The following is a 22,757-nucleotide window of genomic DNA, read 5'->3' as shown; positions in this document are numbered from 1 at the left end:
CTCGCAACTAAAAAAACAAAGTGTGTATCATTTTGAAACAAAAAAAAACTTAATATCTACAGCATCTACGTTATTTTATTCAGAAAGTGTATACGAAATTATTCATTATGATTTGATAAAATAAAAATAAGATTGAAGTTGATTTGTTGGATAAACGACTTTTGGACATTTGGATCTTTTAGCAAATTTTCGTTTCATGATTTTAGGGGAAGGGGGGGGGGGGGGGGCAATATGCCCTGGCTAAGCAAACACTGTTCTATTGTCTTATTTGTAACACTATTCAATGAATTCAATGAATAGTATTCATGGGTATTTTTACATTATGCATCAATTAAACAAGATAGGTAGTTGATGCCATTCAAAAATTGTCAAAAATCTCAATCATATTGATAATTTTCACATTTGAAAAAAGGTGGTGATAGGGACACGGCAGGTATTTTCGTCTGTTCGTAATAGCCTTGAAAACCAATAAAAGAGACGCTTTTCTGTAAAACTCATACGTACCATATCGTAAGCTCAGGAGAAACGTTCTGCTATAGTGGAGTTCTAGCAAATGTACGTTGCTTTCGTTGGTTTTAGCCCCTACGACGATGGACGGAAATACCTGCCGTGTCCCTATTCTGTTGCCGGAAAACTCATGAGGCAAAACGCATTTTAGCTGGCAGCTCCTAGGGAACAAAGAACCACGCGTCGGCGAATCAGCATTCTGGTATGGATAGTGCGTGGAGACGCAAGTACTTTGCCACTAGGGCGTTTTGCCTCGCCAAAATGTTAGATGTTTCTTCAAAATGTGGAAATTTTCGGTTTTTCCGACCTTTCCATGCACTATTTTTAAACTTTCCTCGCCTATCCTACATAATTTTAGATCTATTTTTGTTACGGACATCTTAATGACGGTAAATATGAGGGAAACCACAAAAGGCGTTTTGCATCGGGGGGGCGTTTTGGAGCCTCTTCCCCTACCTATAATTTAGACAATATTATCGACAAAATAATAGGACTTGTTTTATTCTTTTGCAAGAAAAGCATAAGGGTTGGAATCTTCTGAAAAAAAGTTTCAAGGCACCGTATCATTCCCACTAAGTGAATTGCTTTTCAGAGCAACTCCAAAGGCACCGCACGAGTGTATGGCAATTGAAAAACTAGAACTGCCACGAATAAGTGGAAAATGCTTCGGGATGTTGGTCGTGGAAGGGTGCATGTTGGTACCACACCGTGCCTTCCGTTTTCCGAGGGAATTGCGAAATGGCGCACTCGATGAAACTTTCCTTTTCCGCATTTCACCATGCTAAACCAGTGCACGACTCGGCGGAAAAGTAGGGTAAGGGAGGTATTTTGGACCACCAGTTCGACGGCTCATATTTTGGACCACTGAGTGCAAATTGCTCTTGGTGGTCCAAAATAAGGGCCCCCGTAAGGGTGGTCCAAAATACATCCTTTACCCTATATGACAAGAGAAGGAATAAAAGGCGAAGGAAATGGATTTCCTAATGTGAGAAAAATGGTTAAATGCGAGAATGGAACACTTTCAGGAGAACAACTTTTACAATTCGATATATTTATGTTAATTATTCCCCGAGATGTTTCCACGCTTAGCAGGGAGCTATTAAAGAGAGTTTATACTTGCGTCACCATCATACAAGTTGGAACAATAGAAGATTTTAAATTTGCATTTTAGTTGTCGATGAAAGCGAAACAATTTTGTTGAGTAAATCGATTAGTTGAGCACATTCAAGCGATTTGTATGGTACTTAAGTTGATTGCTGTTTCAATACTTGAGTGTCTTATGGTTTATCTTTGGTAATACTTAGGATTCACGAAAATATTGCTTTATCGGTTTAAGTATTTTTCGCTGTAGTGAGTATATGCAATTCATTCCATGCTTTTTATTAGGTATAATACACTTTGGAGAAACGATGCACATGTTCTCTAGTATATCCTCTATATAATAAAAATGAAATGGTCGTATCCGCATAACTCGAAAATGGCTGAATGGATTTTCTTCATTCCTTCAACAGATATGTTCGTCATCGTTTCCGACGGGTTTATATGATGTTTCCTCATGCGAAAATCATGAGTAAAGTTGAGAAAATCGTGAGAAACTAAAATAAAGATTTGTATGGACATTTCGCATGGGCAATTCACAACCCGTATTTTCGCCTACTATGCAGGCCAACGTCTGCCGGGTCGACTAGTTGCTAATATAGATCAGCTTTTAATCTTGATTATTATAATAAAAACATTATATAAATAAATGAAATGAGATAGTATTAAAGAGCTGAGCAGAATAGATACGTTTGCGTACGTTTCTATTCTGTTCATCCCTTAACTCGTCAAATAATGCCCAATTGGGTTTTAATTTTGCATATATTTTTTTTAAATTCACTCTTTTGCAGTTACGTCGAAAGTAAGCGTAATTATGCAAAAATATAGGGTTTTTCGAAATAAATTTAGAATTGTTCCCGTGTACCGAATTTCTTGAAATATTGGAATAATTTCCAATTTTTATTATCGATCCACTATATGCAATATCAACAATACCCCAGAAAAACTGAATAGGTCATATCGCTATGAGAACAGTACATTCATCCATAAAGTGATTACTAGATTTTCATACAATTATTTATAAAAATTACTGATCACTGTACATATGCAAAATTGCTAGAGCATGAATAACATATTCAAACAATAACAAAGTTCGTTCTAGTAAAGTTTTTAAAATAATTCGAAAATGTTTTAAAAAATTGGAATGGTTCGTTAAGGTTTGTTCAATACATCACGTCATCATCTTTCATGAATTAATTTTACAGTCCAACCGCTGATCTATGAAAACTTCCTAGTGCCTAAGGATCGGTCAAGTATCTTTTCGAGTGAAAAACTTTCTCGACTTCTTGGGCGTAGTGTATCACTGTGCTTGCCTCTCATATTAATCCAATGGTAGGGAGCAAAGTTTTTAATTAACACCGAACGAACTATGGAAGATTGTAATAGAACATTCCAAAAACTTTTTCGGACCTGTTCCCTGCTACGCCTTTTGGAAAGCAATGAAGCGTATGGATTGTGGATAAGAGTGGGACATCATTCGGAGCCCTTGGTGTAGGCTGCATCCAATGAACTCCTCCATAATTAATTGCATAATATAAAATGTTTCGAATAATTGGAAAAACTTGACATTCGGGTAATCTTCTTTCTTTGAGCATAAGGTAAAGTTTTGCAAGTGATTAGTCCATTAAATGATCCAAGTACAACAGGAATTTGATAATTACCCGAGAATAATATAAATGCAATTAATATTTGCAATTAGGATTCATTTTATGTAGCAAATTTACAGCTCTCTTAAAAATTAGGGTTTTTTTAGATGTAAAGAATTGCATGGAACTAAATTCTCTCTTTTTCATCAATGGGTTCAATAATTTAGAGTTACAGAAGCGTCACCGGAAAGACGACAGTACATATATACACCAGGCACAGAAATGAGGATCCGGTAGCGTAGTTGTCATACACGTTTGCGTTATAAGCCAACGGTACCGAGTGCGACTCCTAGGTACACAATTAGACGTACAAGCTCGATTTTGTTATGCTATCTATCCTAGAAATACTAGAATAAGAGATCGGCGAAGACGCCATCTTGTTTCCAATCGAACCGTCAAAAGCGGTTCCATTTCGACTTGTTTACTTTTTGCATCCATAAGAAGCAAGCAAAAAGTTCAAGTGCTGCCAGTATTATTTTCAAGATTTCATGCATTTTCATACGTTGCCATTTCGACAGTTTTTCACTCCGCCGGTCTCTGGTTATAGGGTTGCTAATCTATCCTTGTTGTTTTCATATACTGAGAAGATTGTTCATTTCGAATGAATGTCATCACTGCACTCACTTCTGACGAATAGCACCGAGATTCGTTTTCATCCTTTTGACAGATTTGCCATGATATATATTTTTCATTGCATTTTTCCCCACATTCTCGGAAAACTCTGACATAAAGATAGAAACGGCGAGCTTCAGACACGACTGAAGTGCGAATGAATATGTACACTACACATTCGATATAACCTGGTGAAGAGCCCCGGTGGTGAGCTTGCCATGAGATTCATGAATGGTGCAAAACATGAATAGCAAAAGGCGAAAGGATTTTTATCATAAGTATCATCAACATCACCATCAACAGCTTCATCAAACATGAATATGTACATATATACAGGACCCACCACCAGAAGAAGGATGCATACGAGAGATAGTAATATTATAAACATCGTCAGCATATGTGCTGTGGTGGGTGTGATGTTCTTTGCAGTTTTGTGTATTTTTTCTATGAGTTTCCTCTTCTAAAAGATAGCTCATGCATGGTACAAAATCTAGGAGCCGGCACCAGCCTTCGTTGATTCTCTGTCAACCCAAACGACCGTCCGCTCGGAACGCTTTGATTGAGGCGATAATGCGCCTGCATGTTATACTGCTGATTATTGCTCATTCACATAAAATGAACATTAGCCGGGTCGGATACTGGTGTCATAATTAGAGCATTGTCTTGGAATGGCTGATCATTAATGACCAGCACTGACTACTCCCATGTCGTCACAATGCTGAGTGGCGGTAAAAAAGCAATATTATATTGAGACATTTAAGGGGCGTTATAAAAAGCAATCATGCGAATATATTTATTAAGCTCTCAACGGATTCCTAGTACCGCTCATTTTGATAGCACCATAATTAGTTAATTCAGCAAATCTGGAACAAGAAAAATGAGTTTTATTTTTTCGTTCATCAAAAGTTAAATAAAGGCGGTTGTATCAGAATGTAGTGTTATAGCAGATATACTCTACTAGAAAACCCGACGAACTTCGTTTCGCCCAAAATTGATTTATTCTCTGATTAGTACTCAAGTTATGCAGAAATTTCTGTTTCATTTGTATGGGAGCCCCCTTTTCCAGAAGGGAAAGGGGTTTCGAACCATCACAGAAACATAACTTCCCTTTCAAAACCTCCACATGCCACATTTGGTTCCATTTGCTTGATTAATTCTCGAGTTATGAAGAAGTTGGTGTTTCTTTTGTATAGGAGCCCCCCCTTTTCAAAATGGGGAGGGGTCTTGAACATCTTAAGAACCTTCCCCGGCACCAAAAACCTCTGCATATAAATTTTCAATCTGATCGATTCAGTAGTTTCCGAGTCTACTTTAGTCTATAGTCCACTCTTGTTGATTTGAAAAGACAACGCAGTAGCGCCACGGTGTCACAAAAGGCAAAAACTGTAGTGAAGAGTATGTAGTATAACATGTCAAAATAATATGCTAGAAATCATTCCATGACCCATTTTAATATCTGAGTTTGAAAATAAAATTTTGAGAAATTTAATTCGAATTTTCAAATATTGTAAAATTAGAATAATTTTTGAAATTATCACATGCCTTGGCTATTTTTTTTAGATCTTCATTTTAGTAAAAAAAATTTCAATAGAGGAAGTTCATCACTTACCTAGAGATGTCGTAAAATCCCGATTATTCGATTAGTAACTAATCTATTGCTCTCAATTCTTGTCCATTATTGAATCGATTAATCGTTGTGTAGAAACCGATTTAAAAATTAATCGATTATCACAAGAATTAATCGATTAATCGAAGTAATCCATTAATTAGCGACATCTCTACACTTACCGCTTTGGCTATCGTTTTCAGGCGTTAGTCACCTTTTGTGACGCAAGATGGTGTGAATGTGCTACCTGTTGCCTAATATATGGGGATTCCCGAAGTGGACTATATTGTCAAATATAGTTTTTGAATATAGTTTGTAAAAATCTTAGGACGGGACTTGCGAAGAGGAAGAAATGTCACGTCAACTGCATCCAGATAATCGCTGTCACAAACTGTCAAATGCATCCAGCAGCTAAAAGCATTGATATCTCAGTGAAAATCTTTCTCACATATGGTGTTGTTGGTGAATATCCGTATTGTCAGTTGAACGCTGCCATTTACTAAAACTCCCACTAAAAATTGTAACCGTTGGTCCCAAATTTGTAATTTTGTGGCTCCTCTACAACTTTCCTTCTTAAAGGTGATTATACAATCAAGCCATGTGGTGAATTTCAAATTCACCACAAGGTTTTCTACTCGTAACATCAAAAGTTCAAATCTAGCGTAATAATTTTTGTACAATGCTGAAATTAAAGTCGATTGTTTAGCATGAGTAAGCAAACGATCTACGGATGTTTCATCCCCATGGGCGTTGTGGTTCTTTCACTTCGTGCTCTCGAAAAATCACTAGAAAAAGCACGTGATTTCCAAGATGGCCAATTTGTGGCTTTGTTGTATAACCACCTTAAACGTCACCCCTGCTAGTGAGAACCTAATTCCATGGTCCACCCTATTAATTCAAACTGACAGCCTCACTGGTGGCCGCATCCTCAGTTGTCAGAAAAAATGCGCAGAGCTGTCCGTTTACTTTGAAGCAGAGTCTATTATATAGAGTTGCGCAAAGAGGATCTTCTTACACTTATTCTGAACGATCTTCTTGTTATTCTGTTTGCAACTTTCATTTTTGTTCAACCCTTAAAGTGACTTCACAGGAGTGTTCACTGCTAAAGCTTTTTTATTCGATAACCAAGTCACCCACAGAGTGCAAACACGTGAGCTGCCGTGAATCGCATACCTGTCCCATCTTTGCTGAGTTTCCTATTCATATGGGACAAATATGCGATTCACGGCAGTGAGTTTCTTGTTGCTACTTTATTGGGGGGTGTATTGAAGTTTTTTGAAGCTGTTCCTAGAACAAATCTAATACATTTCAATTCATGCGTTTTAATTCGCCATAATAATCATTAGGCGATAACAATACTTCCGCCTTACCAACAAGCATTTGTTTACTTTGCTCGATAGGTAGACGGTTTGACAGTTCAATAGGTAGATTTGGCTTCACTCTTTGCGTAACTCTATATATAATAGACTCTGCTTTGTGGTAATTTAGCTAAATCTAACCATGTGGTTATATTGATAGAAATAATGGGCCTTGAGAAAAATAAATCCACTAAGAGGTTATAAAAAAAAGACGGCAAACTACAAGAAAAGGTAATTCATTTATTTACAATAATCGAGGTGAATGAGTACTTGTGCGGTAAAAAGGGACAGAGAGTGTGGCAAAATATGACATAATGGGTGTACTAATTACTCTTGTGCAGGTCCATTGGGCCTTTTCTTTTTATTTCGACCGCTCGGAGTGGTTCCGTTCTACGCAGTACTCTACAGACCGCCATTTTGGGTGGCATAGAGGATCAGAAGGCAGCAATCGTGAAGGAATGGTTATTTTTACGCCATCTTGGTAATATTGACAGCTCGGACAGACACGTGACTCGGCTTAGAGACGACCATCAATCGCTGTATCGCATCTTCGGCCACCTTAGTGGACTCGGAGACATTTCCGGCCGGAACGATAATCCGGAGCCAAATCGTCGTACCGAATTCAGCCAGCCAACCCTCACGAGGCCACCATTCCGGCCAGCCGCCGGACGCACGAAGCCGCTCAAGGGAGCCAAGTCGTCCTTCTCGCATCGAATACCTCCAGCCAACCCACACGTGGCCACCATTCCGACCAGCCGCCGGACGCTCGAAGCAGCTCAAGGGAGCCAAGCCGTCCCGTGCCAAAATCATCCAGCCACAAACCACCCGTGGCCATTCCGGATCAACCGATCGCCTGGTGATCATCCGTCCATCGCCATACCAGCCGGCCGTCGGACGTCCAAAGCCGCTCAAGGGAGCCAATGCATTGGGAGCTGCTGGACTCATCGGTCCCAAACGCCGGATGGAACTACCGCCGAAGAACATCGACCAAACGAGGGCCCTCCAACGACGTCATCGAAAGCTAGCCAACGTGAACAGCTGTAATCAAACCGCAAGTACACCTAAAAATGTCATTCCACCTCTCTTTTGATTATTCCTCTGCGAGGGTCAATAAATAGGATGTAAGCAATGTAATTGGTAGTTGGCCTTATTCGAAGACTCACTTCCATGTATGGTATACACTTTTGAATATTTTGCGATTTTTACCTTAAACGAGGGATCCAGACCTTAAGCCATCTGGTCCGCTGTAAGAAAATAAGTTCCACCTTGATCGTGTCCACTTTGGTTGCTGGAACTCAGCCTCAGAACTCGAAAGTGACAACTGATATACAGAATCCAACTTCTGACAGGTGAGTGGCGAAGGAGTGTTGCAAGGGTTTGTGACGTTGCAATTCAAAATAAGCGACCCCGTGCTCGAGGTTCCCAAACCACAATTTTCCCATTGAGCAGCCAGGGGCTTACAAAATAGAAATAAAAATATTATTTTTGGGAAAAAAAAATCCGAGGGGAAAGGCATAATTGTTTTTACATATTTGTATCGGCCTAAATATATTCTCCACAAAAAATAAAACCTTTTCCATACAAAAACAATTAGGAGCAACAAAAAAAAATAAGGAGAGGTCCTTGAAAAATATGAAAAAGCAATGAAGTGAACATTTTTTGTCAAAATTTACCATTTTTTAAAAGCGCTTCTTGTTTTTAAAAAAATAATCAATTTTGTTACTTTTTTCAATTTTTTCATGGAAATTTCTTTACTTTTTTTTGCTCCTGAATATGTTTTGCGGAAAATTTATTTTTTTTTATAAAAAAAAATTACTCGTAGAAGATTTTGTAATTGTCTATTGCTAATATTAATTTATTTGTGGAAATTTTATTACTCTTCCAAAGGAAAATTGTAGATTCTTTAAAAAGATCTTTTTCTATAATTGCAATTCTTACGTTTCAAATTTCTAATTTGTTTTTGGTTTTATTTTTGACTAGCAGACCCGACGAACTTTGTTTCGTTTTAAAATTGATTTATTGTTTGATTAGTTCTTGAGTTATGCAGAAATTGCTGGTTCATTTGTATGGGAGCTCCCCTTTCCAAAGAAGGGAGGGGTCTCAAACCATCTTAAGAACCTTCCCCGGCCCCAAAAACCTCTGTATACAAATTTTCACGCCGATCGGTTCAGTAGTTTTCGAGTCTATAAGGGTCAGACAGACAGAAATTCATTTTTATGTATATAGATTTTTGTTCATGGAAATAGAAAACGACACTTGGCCGAAAAATCATGTTTTCGCACTATTATGGCCACTGCCATTTAGAAATTGGTTTGTAAACAATCTCTCCTATATATTCTAATGGATACACTTAGGCATGTCTTTGATTTCATAAATCATAATACATGTCCCAGACCAGTTCGGACGGCCTTGATTCTTGTGTGCGACATTTGACAGAATATTATGGAAAACATGAATCTGTATAATAAAATGGGGAGGGGTCTTGAACATCTTAAGAACCTTCCCCGGCACCAAAAACCTCTGCATATAAATTTTCAATCCGATCGGTTCAGTAGTTTCCGAGTCTACTATAGTCTATAGTCCACTCTTGTTGATTTGAAAAGACAACGCAGTAGCGCCACGGTGTCACAAAAGGCAAAAGCTGTAGTGAAGAGTATGTAGTATAACATGTCAAAATAATATGCTAGAAATCATCCCATGACTCATTCTAATATCTGAGTTTGAAAATAAAATTTTGAAAAATATAATTCGAATTTTCAAATATTGTAAAATTAGAGTAATTGTTGAAATTATCACACGCCTTGGATATTTTTTTAGATCTTCATTTTAGTAATTTTTTTTTCAATAGAGGAAGTTCATCACTTACCTAGAGATGTCGTAAAATCACGATTATTCGATTAGTAGCAAATCGATTGCTCTGTCCATTATTGAATCGATTAATCGTTGTGTAGAAACCGATTTAAAAATTAATCGATTATCACAAGAATTAATCGATTAATCGAAGTAATCCATTAATTAGCGACATCTCTACACTTACCGCTTTGGCTATCGTTTTCAGGCGTTAGTCACCTTTTGTGACGCAAGATGGTGTGAATGTGCTACCTGTTACCTAATATATGGGGATTCCCGAAGTGGACTATATTGTCAAATATAGTTTTTTGAATATAGTTTGTAAAAAATCTTAGGACGGGACTTGCGAAGAGGAAGAAATGTCACGTCAACTGCATCCAGATAATCGCTGTCACAAACTGTCAAATGCATCCAGCAGCTAAAGCATTGATATCTCAGTGAAAATCTTTCTCACATATGGTGTTGTTGGTGAATATCCGTATTGTCAGTTGAACGCTGCCATTTACTAAAACTCCCACTAAAAATAGAAATTGTCCATAGATAATTAGCAAACCTCCAATAAAGAATTTAAGTTAGAAGCAATAAATAAATATAAAATTTTCCTAAATAATGCAAAGTATCCAAGAACATAAGAGAATTTGAATCAATAACTTCAAACATAAAGAAATTCCATTGAGGAAAATACAAAATTTTCACAAATAAATCATTATTAGCAATAAACAAACAAATTCAATATTTTTCACGAAATAGGCCGTTCTAAATATTTAATTAAAATTATGTCCTACTGGTCTCCAAAAGATCAGAGGAGGAGGATAATAAAAAATATATAACACAATAAAAAACCGCGACTATTAGTGCAAAGGTCATCAAATAACAAAAAATAAGCAACGAAAAATAAGCGCCTAAGAAATAACATATGTAACTTTAGAAAAATAGCTACTTTGAAATTGCTACTAATTTGAAAATTTGGCTGCCACGTGGTGGATTCTAGCGATGAGTGCTTTGATAGCACGTGCTACTTGTACTGCGGATAAATTTTACACATCTATGAGAACCTTGGAAAATGATCACGAGAGTTGTTATTTTGTTGCAAGGCACAATATATTTACCGGTTTCGATCGAATTTCACGTCTTTTATTAATGATTTGTTAGAAATATGTTATGATTTGTCAATAAATCGATCAACGTAGCAGCTTGCTGCGTTCAATCTGTAGTTTCTACGGAAAATACACTACCGCAACATTGGTACACCCACAGTTATCGGACCGTTTACCCTAGTTGGCATCACAATTTATTGTGATGTACAAAACATTAAGTCAATGGGTTGGAATGCGATTCATTAATAGAGGTTGGATACGGGAAAAAGGGGTTGTTGCTCACGTAAATCTTCTCTCCATCTCGTATATGAGATTAGGACGTAGTGCGATAATTTATATTGCATTATATTCAGTTATGTTGATGAATGGCAACTTCATCTATACAACTAAAAATATTTTGAAATTATGCAATATTTATTATGCACGTAAAATTAAATCATACTTGCAGCTATTTTAAATTGAAATTGATTCGAATAATAATAATGTAGGCTAAAAGATCCGATAGTCGTGGATGTTCCTACAGTTGCGGTAGTATAGTATATTCAAAATTTACAAATCAAACGCATCAACCCATATTGTCAAACCATTAGTTAATCTGTCCGTACCCGAACCGAGCCAAAACATGTTTGCTAGCTCCTCTAAATCGGTAAATATCCTCGTAATACTTTGATACTTTTTTTTTGTCTTTGCACCAATAGTTGCGGTAGTGTTTCTATAAATGCGAGTACCGTGAGGAAACAATGGGATTCGCAACTATAGGAACGCAGATTAAAAAATACCGCAATTATTGGAACACTGGACCAATAGTTGGAGTTATAATTTTAGTTTTGCATAATGATTTGTTTAACAACGGATCATTTATCACTATTGGATAGTTTACCCTATTGAATTCCAGCTTACTCATTGAAATTTCTAATACCTGTGTGTTGGTATTTACAGTAAAAGATTTGAACGTCGCTGAATTTCCATTGATAACAAAAATAAATACCGTTTTGTTTGTCTGGCGCAAGTAATAGCCCATCAAGTCTTCTAGTATTCGCGATTATGGACATTGACTCCATTCATAAATTCTACGAAATCAGTTCCGCGTGCCTCGGAGGAAACATTCAGTTGAAGAATGTTCGGTGCTCCTAGTAAAACTGTTTCGACTAACAGGCATAGCCTGGAGCTATTTTCACTCCATGGATTCTCAAGGGCACAGGAATCAACCCCGTTAGCCATTCCTCTGAATGCGATATTTTATTCCAGGTAACGATTTTACATCAGACACTCTTGTTCGATCACGTGCCGATGAATAAATTTCAAATAAAAATGAAGCCCTTGTTATGCGCATCGGCTTTGCCAGTGTTGACTCAAGTAAGAACAAGTATCACTTCTCGAGTCGGATTCCCGTCTGCCTGTCTCTCGACACTTGGACGGCTCCAAACAGGACTAAAGCCCACGTACTTGGCAAGCAGTGGCGGGGCATGATGCTGTTTTTCTTTCACTGACTGTTAACGTAATTTTGTGTAGTGGTTCCTTCGGAAAATGGATGAAAATGGAACAGGAGCGCCAAATCTCGGTGGAAGGCATTTCCACGAAGGAGCCGGCACCCGCTTTTTTTGCTACACTGCAACGTTCAACACCCCGACCATTCTTCCACCGCCTTAATTTATCCTGCGCCTCGTGAGTGCTTTCAGACATTCATGCTGGTCCAAAATATGCATATCCACATGTTGGCATTGCTACAGAGGCCCACCATGACTACATTAAAGCTTCCGTGCTGAATAATGTATCATATCTAGTGCGAACAGACTATCGTCGGGAGGAAATCGTACTCGAACTAACAGACAGAGCTACGCCATAAAAAGAAGAATTTTGAGGGGTGCTATCTTTTAGAGTGCTTTTGCATGAGATTACGTAGTGATAAAAACATTGTGCATTGCATCACATATGCTGAAGTTTGAATTCGAAAGCTTCATTGGAATTGAATAGAAATTTGAATTTTAAATGTCTCTTTAATACCATCAAGATTTCTTTCAAACTTCCGTTGGCATACTTATACAGTTTTAGTTTCTAGCATGAAATGAAGTAAACACTTGAGTCGTAGAGTGGTTAACATTTTGACATTTTTCTTCCCTATGAGTGTCTGCTTTTTCGTAAACTCTACCCATTCGTTCCAAAGTTATAGGCCGAAAAGTAAAGCAGTGTCGAAGCGTTTCGAGCTTCGAGCAGAAGTTGACGGCCAATTTTAACTCAGAAACGGTTCGTCCAATTCGTCGCATTCTACACATTGCGATAATATTACTCATTGTCCCGCATTAGTATTTCGTGATATTCCTAATATTCATGTTTTTCGTCAAACAAGGAAACGGTTGCTAGTTCGGTTGTTATGGCGTTTGTCAGTTAGTTGATGAAACACAGTGCTTCCCCGTATTGGAAACACCTTATTTCTACCTTCTACAGATTCTAGAAAACTTTCAAATTGGATTTCATATTTCTAATGCCAACAAACCGAAACGTGGGCCTCAAGGATTACTCAAAAAGTATTAGTAATAGAAATGGTTGTTCAGCGATTTTTTAAGATTTAAAGAAGACAGATATCGTGTGTTGAATAAAACTGGATGGACTGTATTGACTGAGTGCCGTTGTGTTTCTTATTTTCGCAACCAGGGCTCTTCGATCAATTTACCATAGATACGGAGTAGTTTTTCGCTAGTATTTGTTAGTATTCCTGGATACTATCGAAAGTTTAGAGTTAGTTGCCCGTTGGGTTCGTCCGATTTGAACGCGGTTTGATTTTTTGAATTCTACACCATTTTTCTATCATCGTACCTACGTCATCGTTTTTCTTTATCTAAAACAATGGCTTTCCGGTTAAACCTTTATGTTAATTTTTTTGCGTCCGAAACCCTGATTTTTATTCAAAACGTTGCCAATTTTTAATTTTTTAACATAATAAAAAAAGGAAGTTTATTGACAAATATTGAATTTTTGATGTCCGCTGATCAGCAGGTAGCAACGTCGCTGCAACTGCAACTGGTGTACCGTTTTGACTCAAATCCCGAACATTCCGAACACTGGCGTTTTTGCACATTTTAACTAAATTCTCCACCGGTTTTATGTACGAAGGATCAAGGTTACAAACAAATTCAATATCCTATGGAAAGATTTACGCGAATAAAGCTAAAATGGCCGTCCAAAAGCGAGTGTTCGGAATATGAGTCATGTTCGGGAATTGAGTCAAAACGGTAGTAGTTGAAGGAGTTGCCAAATGATATGTAGGACAAAAAATGTTTTGTAGCCGAAAAACGGCAGAATAAACATATGTATTATATTTTTATCATACATTTATAATTATAAAAAAAAGTAAATAAAAAACATATTTTTTAGACAGCCACAGTGTGCTTATTTTGAGTGAAATTGAGGAAAATTATTTCGTTTCATTCGACTAACCTCATTATTGTCCCAAAAAATGACCACTTTGACCTCATTTTACCCATTGGCCCGGGGATAACTCTGGCCACATGGACAGCTCCGATTCTAACAACATGTTCTCGGAAACCTGCTCGAGTCCAATGCTTATGATTTTGTAAGAATGAGTTTGGTAAAAAGTGTCTCTTTTATTGGTTTTCGAGACTATGACGAAAAGACGAAAATGCCTGCCTTAGCTGTAATTTAGAAGCTGTAATTTAGATCTGAAATGACCGAATGTCTTGATTATTTTTTTCAACAAACTACTCCCCTAAGCGCACCTTCTGACTGCCATTCCCGGCAGATTGCAGCTACTAGAAGCAATTCCTGCCATTGTTTATTTTCCACCCTTTGCAAAATCTAAACCAACTATTTGACGTGCCAATGAAACAGGTCTCAAAATGATGTCTGGAATAGTTTTTTCATCAAATTTGCATGGTAGGCAATCATCCAATGTTGAATAAGCATAATGATTATGAAAAATCGATGGAAAACCCATTTTAATTTTTGAAATATGGTCGTTTAAAATTGATCCGCATTTTTAACCTATCGGGGCAAATAGAAATGCGTGGTGTGGGGCAAGTTGAAACAACGATTCAAAACATTACTCTCGTAATTTAAAGTAATTTTTTTCAGAATTCAACATGGTCCGTAAATACATTCAGAGAACAAAAATTTATGAAAAGGTCCAAACTTCTGAAAATAAATTTAATAAATTTCCGCCCATCCCGTCATGAATGCCCTCCTACAATCTTTACTAATGAGTAAGATGAAAACGGTCATGGTTAAACTGCATGGTCCAGTTTTAAGATTCTTAATCAACTTTGGCACTCAAAAATATAAAACATAGAGCATGTAAACATTTCAGTAACTCCACCATTCACTTCCCCAGTCCCCTCTTTTTCTAATCGAGGAGTTTATGAGAGATACGCTGGTTAATTAATGTGAATTTATGGAGAAGCCATAACCGAATTAATTAGGCACACAATTCAAGTGAACCAACTAATGAACCATCCTGAAAAGTAATCCGAGTGGTCACCAGTAGGACGTAATCAATCTGCACGCAAAAAAAGCGTTCATGAATTCGTGAACTAACAAGTCCACGGTGTATTTTTTCGTGAACAACAGCCACGGATTCGGGAACACAGTCACGTTTTCTGGAACGTTCTGGAAAACGTGACTGGTGTTCCCGAATCCATGAATAAAATCACGTTGTATTTTTGCTGGTTCACGAATTCGGGAACGCTTTTTTTTGCGTGGATAAATTTTCTGCGTGGTGCGATCTCTAGAATTTGGTCCCTGAAAATTACGTTTGTGACTTTGTTGTATACTGCCCTTTTTCGCATAAGAGTCCCATATTTCAGTTTATTTTTGTGTAAAAGAGTATCAAAATCTGGAATATTTCTTTTATGAGAGTAAATATCAAGATGAGACAACACAAATGGGATTTGATTTTCAAATTTCTATTTTATCATTTTTTCTTAAACAGGAGACAATTTTGAACAAATTCCTGAAAGTAAATAAAAACCGTCAAAAATTTACATGGGACTCTTTTGCGAATTCTGGCAGTACAGTCACCTTGACAACCTCGTGGATCTTGAGTCTCACTGAGTACATATATTTTGTTTTTAATACGGCAAAATTAAGTTATGTCTGTATGTAGCGCAGTGTTTCAACTTGCCCCGATATGTGGGGCAAGTTGAAACAATGCATATAAAAAATATTTTCAGTATACAAAATATTTATAAAAAAGTTTGGTAAGGTTGCTTATTTTTTATGAATAATCTTTGGCCTGAACTATCAAACACCGCAAACGGATTAAAAATTTATCAAAGGATGATTTTTTTACAGCACTTCACAGTTCAACTTTGAAAAAACCGTTTCAACTTGCCCCGGTGTACCTTATTGAAATAATGAAAAAGAATGAGGACGAAAGAGTTACCTTCCATATTCATCCTATCATAACAAAATGAATAGTAAAACTTGAAGCAAAAAACGATGGAGTATTGCATTCTTATTCTATATTTCATTGGAGATGAGATGAAATTCTGACCGGTAGATGGATAGTAGCTTGAGCTTGATTGACTGTCCGTAGTTGCTACTCCATTATGGCCTGATCAGATATTCTTGTGTAGAGAACCAACAGATGTTTTGCTTGGGACTAGGGACTATCATCATAAGTACTGGTGATCTCATTTGTTAGGTCACACTGGCGCCCGCTACGTCAGAATGCAAGTCAATGTAGGTAAGCGGAGGAAATGAAGATGGAATCACTCGCCCACTGAAAGTCGAACATACCTCTGCACTTGCCACGAGTGAAAGTTCAAAGTGTTTAACTCCAAAACACGCCAAGTTAAATTTTTGGTATGTAAAAAAATGAATAATTACTCTACTAGACTTCTTTAAAACCAGTGGCGATTTATATATTAAGGCATGTAATCAGAATTAGCTTCATCGGCTCTGGTAGTTTTATTTCCTATTTGGGCTGACAAAATATAGATTTTTTTGTCGTTGAATATGTAAAAAAAGAAACACTTAACCAGGCTTCTGCTGTTCGTTAAAAAATTACAGTTATTAATCAGTAAATCATAAATTTACAATAGTTTCAGTAAACTTATTGTTTATTTGCTGAATATACTTTTAAGTAGAAAATATTATAGCGATAGCCCAGTTAATTGTGAATAAAATACTACATACTGCAATGAAAAATACTTATGTAAAGCTCGATCCACTTAGTATTTGGCCGCACGAAATTAGACATTTCTTTGCCAAAAAAGTACATAAAAAGGTGGTTCAGGTTTTATTATACAGGGAATTTAGTAAACTTTGAAGGAAAAAATATCGAAAAATTATTCATTGGCATTTCGGATGAATTCTCGGACTTTTCTCTCAATACCACTCGTTATTTTTTGCACAGTAGAACGGTCAACTTAATCTGCTATTTTTTCACACCACTTTTCCATATAAGATGGTTTTCTGATTGTTTTGCACCATTTCTCAAGTTTCCCTATGATAATTGCCTAATATTTTTCGTTGGAACGAAAATTTGGGCATTTTGGTGGGTTGATAGTTTTTTTCAATAACGCCATTATCATTCGGTTTATACCATTCCATTAGGTACATCCTTTTTATAATGACAGCTTGTTCAGTCAGGCCAAAGAAACTCCGGACAGTCGTGTGATTGAATGGATGGCAAACATCGCTTCTGAAGACACTCCCCCTTGTATATTTGCCCATTTATGGTCGCTCCAGTGATGAAAATTTTAGTTTTCTTTCCACAACTGCAGATGCTTTGACATACCATCAATTTGTGGGCCATCTTGCCTGCATAGACATATTTGAATTTTCCTGGGGCATTACCCTTCCGTTTGGCAAGGTAAAACTTGTGTCCCGGGAATTGAAAGTCAATTTTAATATTAATTTTATCGCCCATCAAAATACATCAATTGTATTTCGTCAGAACTTGCTCGACCAGCATTCTTGCGCGATGGTTAGAACCAGGTTCTGTTTCGGGGTCCTGATGGGACGCTTACTGACATCATACGACTTGAAACCTCCGCCCTGACAGATTATTTGAACTGTGCTGTACGGCGCAATGAACCTTTTCGCTAAATCACGCAAGGAAATCCCAAAAGAGTTCCGAACTGCTCTGCAGACTTTCATGTGTAGTTTCTGGTCATATGTTTCACTTCTACGATTGTTTCGATCTACGCGATCCAGCAATAGTGTTTCCCGATAACGTTTGACAGTTTTTACAGTCAATTTCGGTAATTTTAGATACTTTGAAATCATTCCTCCTGACCATGTTGGATTTCCAACGTGAGTGTGCAAAATTTGTTCCCATCTATCGCGTTCCATTTTCGATAACTTTTGGACGTGAGCATCTATACTGATGAAACTTTCACCATAAATTAAACAAACCTTCCGCAACGATGTGATGTATTTTACTTCTCGGTACGGCCACCAGAGGCGCCGCAGTAATTGGAAAGAAACGGCCAAATACTAAATGGATCGAGCTTTAATTTTAAATTCCATCGGTAGCAAGAAAAAGGTCGGTAAATATATACTGACAAAGCCAGTAAACACTCAAACTTTGTCGAGCTCCCCGTAAAAGTGTTATCCGATTTACTGACTGCACCGGAAAATAAGATAGCTGTCCGTGGTTCTTCGAGTGTAAACTAAGTCGCCATTTACAATTCGCTGTGGATTGGAAGAATTTCCTGTAAAATTTTACCGACCCCAGTAATCTGAGTTTACTGTTGTATCTGAGACCGTCAATTGGACCTAGGATTACGTAAAGTGTAAAATATTAAACTTTGAAATTCTGGATATGTTTACTGATGCAGATCTAAGGCGGCTGTGATCGCTATCGAATTCATCGTTGTGATTGAAATTCGGTCAATTCAAGCTCTATCTGGAAAAGGGCGAATGTGGCAAGAGAGGATTCTCTTCGTCGACTACCCCTTTTTAAAATAAAAGTGACAAGCAGAGGATTTAATTGCGGTTTATCACCTCAGAATGCAAGCTTCCATTGTTTTCTTTGGTTCTGATGGGGGGAAACCGCAAAGAAATCCTCTGCTTGTCAGAGGGGAAGTCGGCGAAGAGAGTTCTTTCTTGCGACATTCGCCCTTATTCCAGATAGAGCTTGAATTATTATTAGAAAATGAAAACCCAAGTAGCACACTTGTCATATATCAGTCACTGTGACTCATATGAGACTAAATCCAGTCACATTGGAGTTGCTGCAACCAAATCGATCTGAACTGTGCTACTAGGGAAGGGTGTCGATGAGACGGGGACATCTCGTTAAGTAGGTACTGCATCAACACTTCCTTCCTCTCTCAAATTACGCTAACATTTTGATCTAAGAATGAAATGAAGAACTAGGGAAATTGTACCGGTTTTGGCCACCTTAGTGCCTAATTTGGCCAACCCTGAAAAATGCATATTTTACAAAAAACTATCGATCATTTCCACAGCGAAGAAGCGTAAGGGATATATCTCTCGTTACAGCTAATAAAACCCTCGGAAATTGCTTTATTTTTGGAGTTATGCGAAACATTGCCCAAATTAGGAACATGGCCAAAACTGGTACAGTTACCCTACACATACCTTGATTTCTGATAGCAATCTGGATAGAGATTTTTAAATAAACATGAATATTATTAGTGCCTAATCTGCAAAGTACAATGTAACTTCTTCTTCTTCTTCTTCTTCTTCTATGGCATTACATTTCAACTGGAACGTGTCCTTCTTTTAAACTTAGTATTCGGGATTTTAGTGCCGGTCTAGACAATTTTCGGATGGGAAATTGTCTCGACTTCCCTGGGCATAAAAGTATCATCGTGTTAGCCTCATGATATACGAATGCAGAGATGGTTAATTGGCTTAGAAACCTCGTAGTTAATAATTGCTCAATAAGATTATTTCTGCGATTTACAAGCAATTATTCAGTCACCATGTTTCACCCAGCAACTTTTATCAAGCAACTCTGGCAGCTCGTGGCAAGCACGAATATTTTTATGCCCAGGGAAGACGAGAAATTCTTCCATTTTAAAATATCCTAGACAGTACCGTGATATGATACGCTGCTTTTTTGAAGACTATGCATACTAATGTGTATAAATTTGGTAGAACTACAGTCGCTGATAGTGAAGTTGCGTGTTCAAACTGATAGCACATTTTTTTAAATGATGTTATGTTATTATATTGGAAACTTGCACTATTGGTCAATCCTAAAGTTTGACTTCCAATCCCACAATGATCCACAAACCGAGAAAAATGAATTTCTTGTTGTTACTCTATTGGAAACAAATCCCGAAAAAAAAACTTGAATTTATAACAAGCATTGAATCATAACTTATTTTGTTACAATTTTGTTAAGAAAAAAAATATAAATAAATTGCCATAGCTCAATTATATCAAAGGTTGTTATAAATAACTGAAGCTGCCAAAATTATGTTATAATCCTGTTCTATATCCATACTTTGGATATCTTCTACATTTTCAGTATCAATAAGACGGTTTTAAAGATCAATGTAGATTTAGCTATCATGCAAGAATTTTCAATAACTGATCATTGTAAAACGTATGTGATACGCCGAGTATTTTGAAGCTATTCTCTGCTGCTCAGGAACACAGAAAATTCAATTTGACTCTTAGTGGAAGTGGGTATTCCATACCGGATGAAGTGACTTTACGTCCGTGAAACCCCTTGAGAACGTAAAACGAGTAGAGGAACTCGCTCCGAAAATTTCATCAGCACAACGTGAGCTCTCGAAAATAAAAAAAAAACACCCGCAAAAGTGCCAGACAGTACATAACTGAGGGAATATTCAAATTTGCGTGGTCCAAAATCCCTTACCTATTATACGGAAGCGTTACACTTCGTCTGCGATACGTGGCATGGCAGAACGCCACAGCAGCAAAACACAGGACACGACCCTCCACCTACCAGCGAAATTTCAGCTGCTATTGCTTTTGACGCTCACTACTGACGACCGTATGACCGAAACATGCTTGCTGTGACACACACAACCCAAACGTGGGATATCCCCAACCGCGGGCTACAGTAAATGAAATCGTTCCAAGAGATAGAGTACAAAAAATAAACCTTCCCAAAACCAAGTCGCGAGGAATCATTCCCATTTTGTAAATCCTTTCACAGCGTGTTTCATGAAATATACATGAACGATTGGCGGAGGATCCTCTTCGGGTAACCTATTTGTGATAGAATACAGAATATAGAATACACAAGGGTTCAAAACTCCAATATTTAAAGAAGTTCATGTTAATATAATAGAAAAACTACTCCCATTATTCAAAAGCTTGTAGGAATTTTGATGACTTTGTGATTGTCTAGTAAGCTTTAAGGCTTTTGTGAGCAAATACTTTGAAGAGCCCGAGAAGCACACTTGTCATAGAAGAGTTTAAGTGATTCAAATAAGACCAAATCGAGTCACATAAGAGTTGCTGCAACCAAATCTGTCAGAACTGTGCCGCTAGGGAGACTATCCTGTGATAGGTAAGATTCTTGGTTCTATAAGATTGCTTTACGCATTCGATATGAGTTATATACATGGTATTTATAGAAATCCTCCATTAAAGAATAAGGCAATCAAAAGCACAGTAAAATAGTCATTGTAGGGATTGAGATGGCATCCGAATCAGCTATCTCTAGCTGTTGCTCGGTCTGCAGTAGCTCGGAAGCATTAAAAACCGCGAAGTACATCCCAAAATTGAAGGCTAACTCCGCTCATCTGTCTCACTCACATGTGGCACTCATGGCCAATGTATACACCCTCTTATTCAGTTCATATATATTTTATCATACCCATCTCAATCCCCACTGTGATCACTGTTGATTTCTATTTGAAGTTACTATATGATCAATTCTGAGAGTAAGCTAAGGTGGAGTTCGTATTTTTATTCATTGTAGCAGGAACACTGAAATATCAATCATTTCTTCTGTTGTATAGATATCCAGTAGTATGCTGCTTTGTCTACCAATAAAATTATTATCGAAAAACGTTTTCACAATAGAATAAAAAGAATGGACTTCTTCTTTTTCTTCTATGGCTCTACATTCCAATTGGAACTTGGCCTGATTTTCAACTTAGTAGTTATTAGCATTTTCTTCAGTTATTAGTTGAAAGCCATAGTTGCATGAGTAATGAGTATTTATCTTGTGTGGCTAGTACAATGGATACACTATGCCCAGGGAGTCGAAATTGTTTCCCAAGGCTAACTGGAGACTATGCAGAAGAGAATGGACGTACCATATGGACATGGAAGATGAAAACCGATATTAGCCCCATTGTCCCTACAGATAGATCCCACAGTACGGGACACATATGCCATTTAACGTAAAACTTTATAACTATATTACACGTATATTACAATAATCATTATCGTTATTAAAAATATGGCAACAATTTATTATTTCCCTATAATAGCTATGAGTCTGATCGATTTTGTTTGATCGTTTAAACTTTCTGAAGTAAGGTGACATTGCATCTCAATATTGAACGATACTTTTCAATTTCAAATTTGAAGCAACTTTTTCAACATAAGGATTTGACGTTCCATGCAGTTGAACGATTTTGAATAGCTCATTCTAGTACTTCAAAAGATGTTAAAGGACTTCCTGCAAGTGTCATTTTAAAAAGTTGTGAGGTGGCCAGCGATGAGGGTCCTTCTTCCACACATCTAAATAGAGTAGATTTTCCTTTCAAGTGAAAGAGAAAGTTTTTGTTCCTGATTCTCGGGTTAACACTCCTCCGACCGTGATAGGTTTTACTTACACGAACGACCATGCCTCGAAAGACACTATTGAAAAATCGCTATATCTCAGCCGTTAGTGAACCGATTTGAACAATTTTGGGACTCACAAATTTTCCCGTCCATCAAGATTTGTCTGAGATGTTGAGACCTCCGATCGGACCAAAAATGACCTCTGTGGACCTCCAAACGTCGGAGCAAGTCGTGATTTTCATACAAATTTCGTGGTTGGTGCTCACCAGCTTGATGT

The 22,757-nt window shown here is 37.4% G+C and overlaps 2 protein-coding genes across 2 annotated transcripts in view; one reads left to right on the top strand and one right to left on the bottom strand.

Moving 5' to 3' along the window:
- Nucleotides 1–22,757, bottom strand: part of LOC134220093 (synaptogenesis protein syg-1) — a 577,445-nt gene that overhangs the window by 115,353 nt on the left and 439,335 nt on the right. The gene's annotated exons all lie outside the window — the stretch shown is intronic.
- Nucleotides 1,246–7,967, top strand: LOC134219195 (uncharacterized). Its single transcript, XM_062697895.1, has 3 exons — nt 1,246–1,316; nt 7,005–7,058; nt 7,169–7,967. Exons 1-3 carry the CDS (start codon nt 1,246–1,248, stop codon nt 7,869–7,871), a joined length of 828 nt encoding a protein of 275 aa, XP_062553879.1. The 3' UTR covers nt 7,872–7,967.

Source organism: Armigeres subalbatus, chromosome 3 (genome assembly GCF_024139115.2).
Source record: "Armigeres subalbatus isolate Guangzhou_Male chromosome 3, GZ_Asu_2, whole genome shotgun sequence".
NCBI classification, from domain to species: domain Eukaryota; kingdom Metazoa; phylum Arthropoda; class Insecta; order Diptera; family Culicidae; genus Armigeres; species Armigeres subalbatus.
The sequence above is the reverse complement of the archived record's forward strand: the minus strand, read 5'-3'. Positions and strand labels throughout refer to the sequence as shown.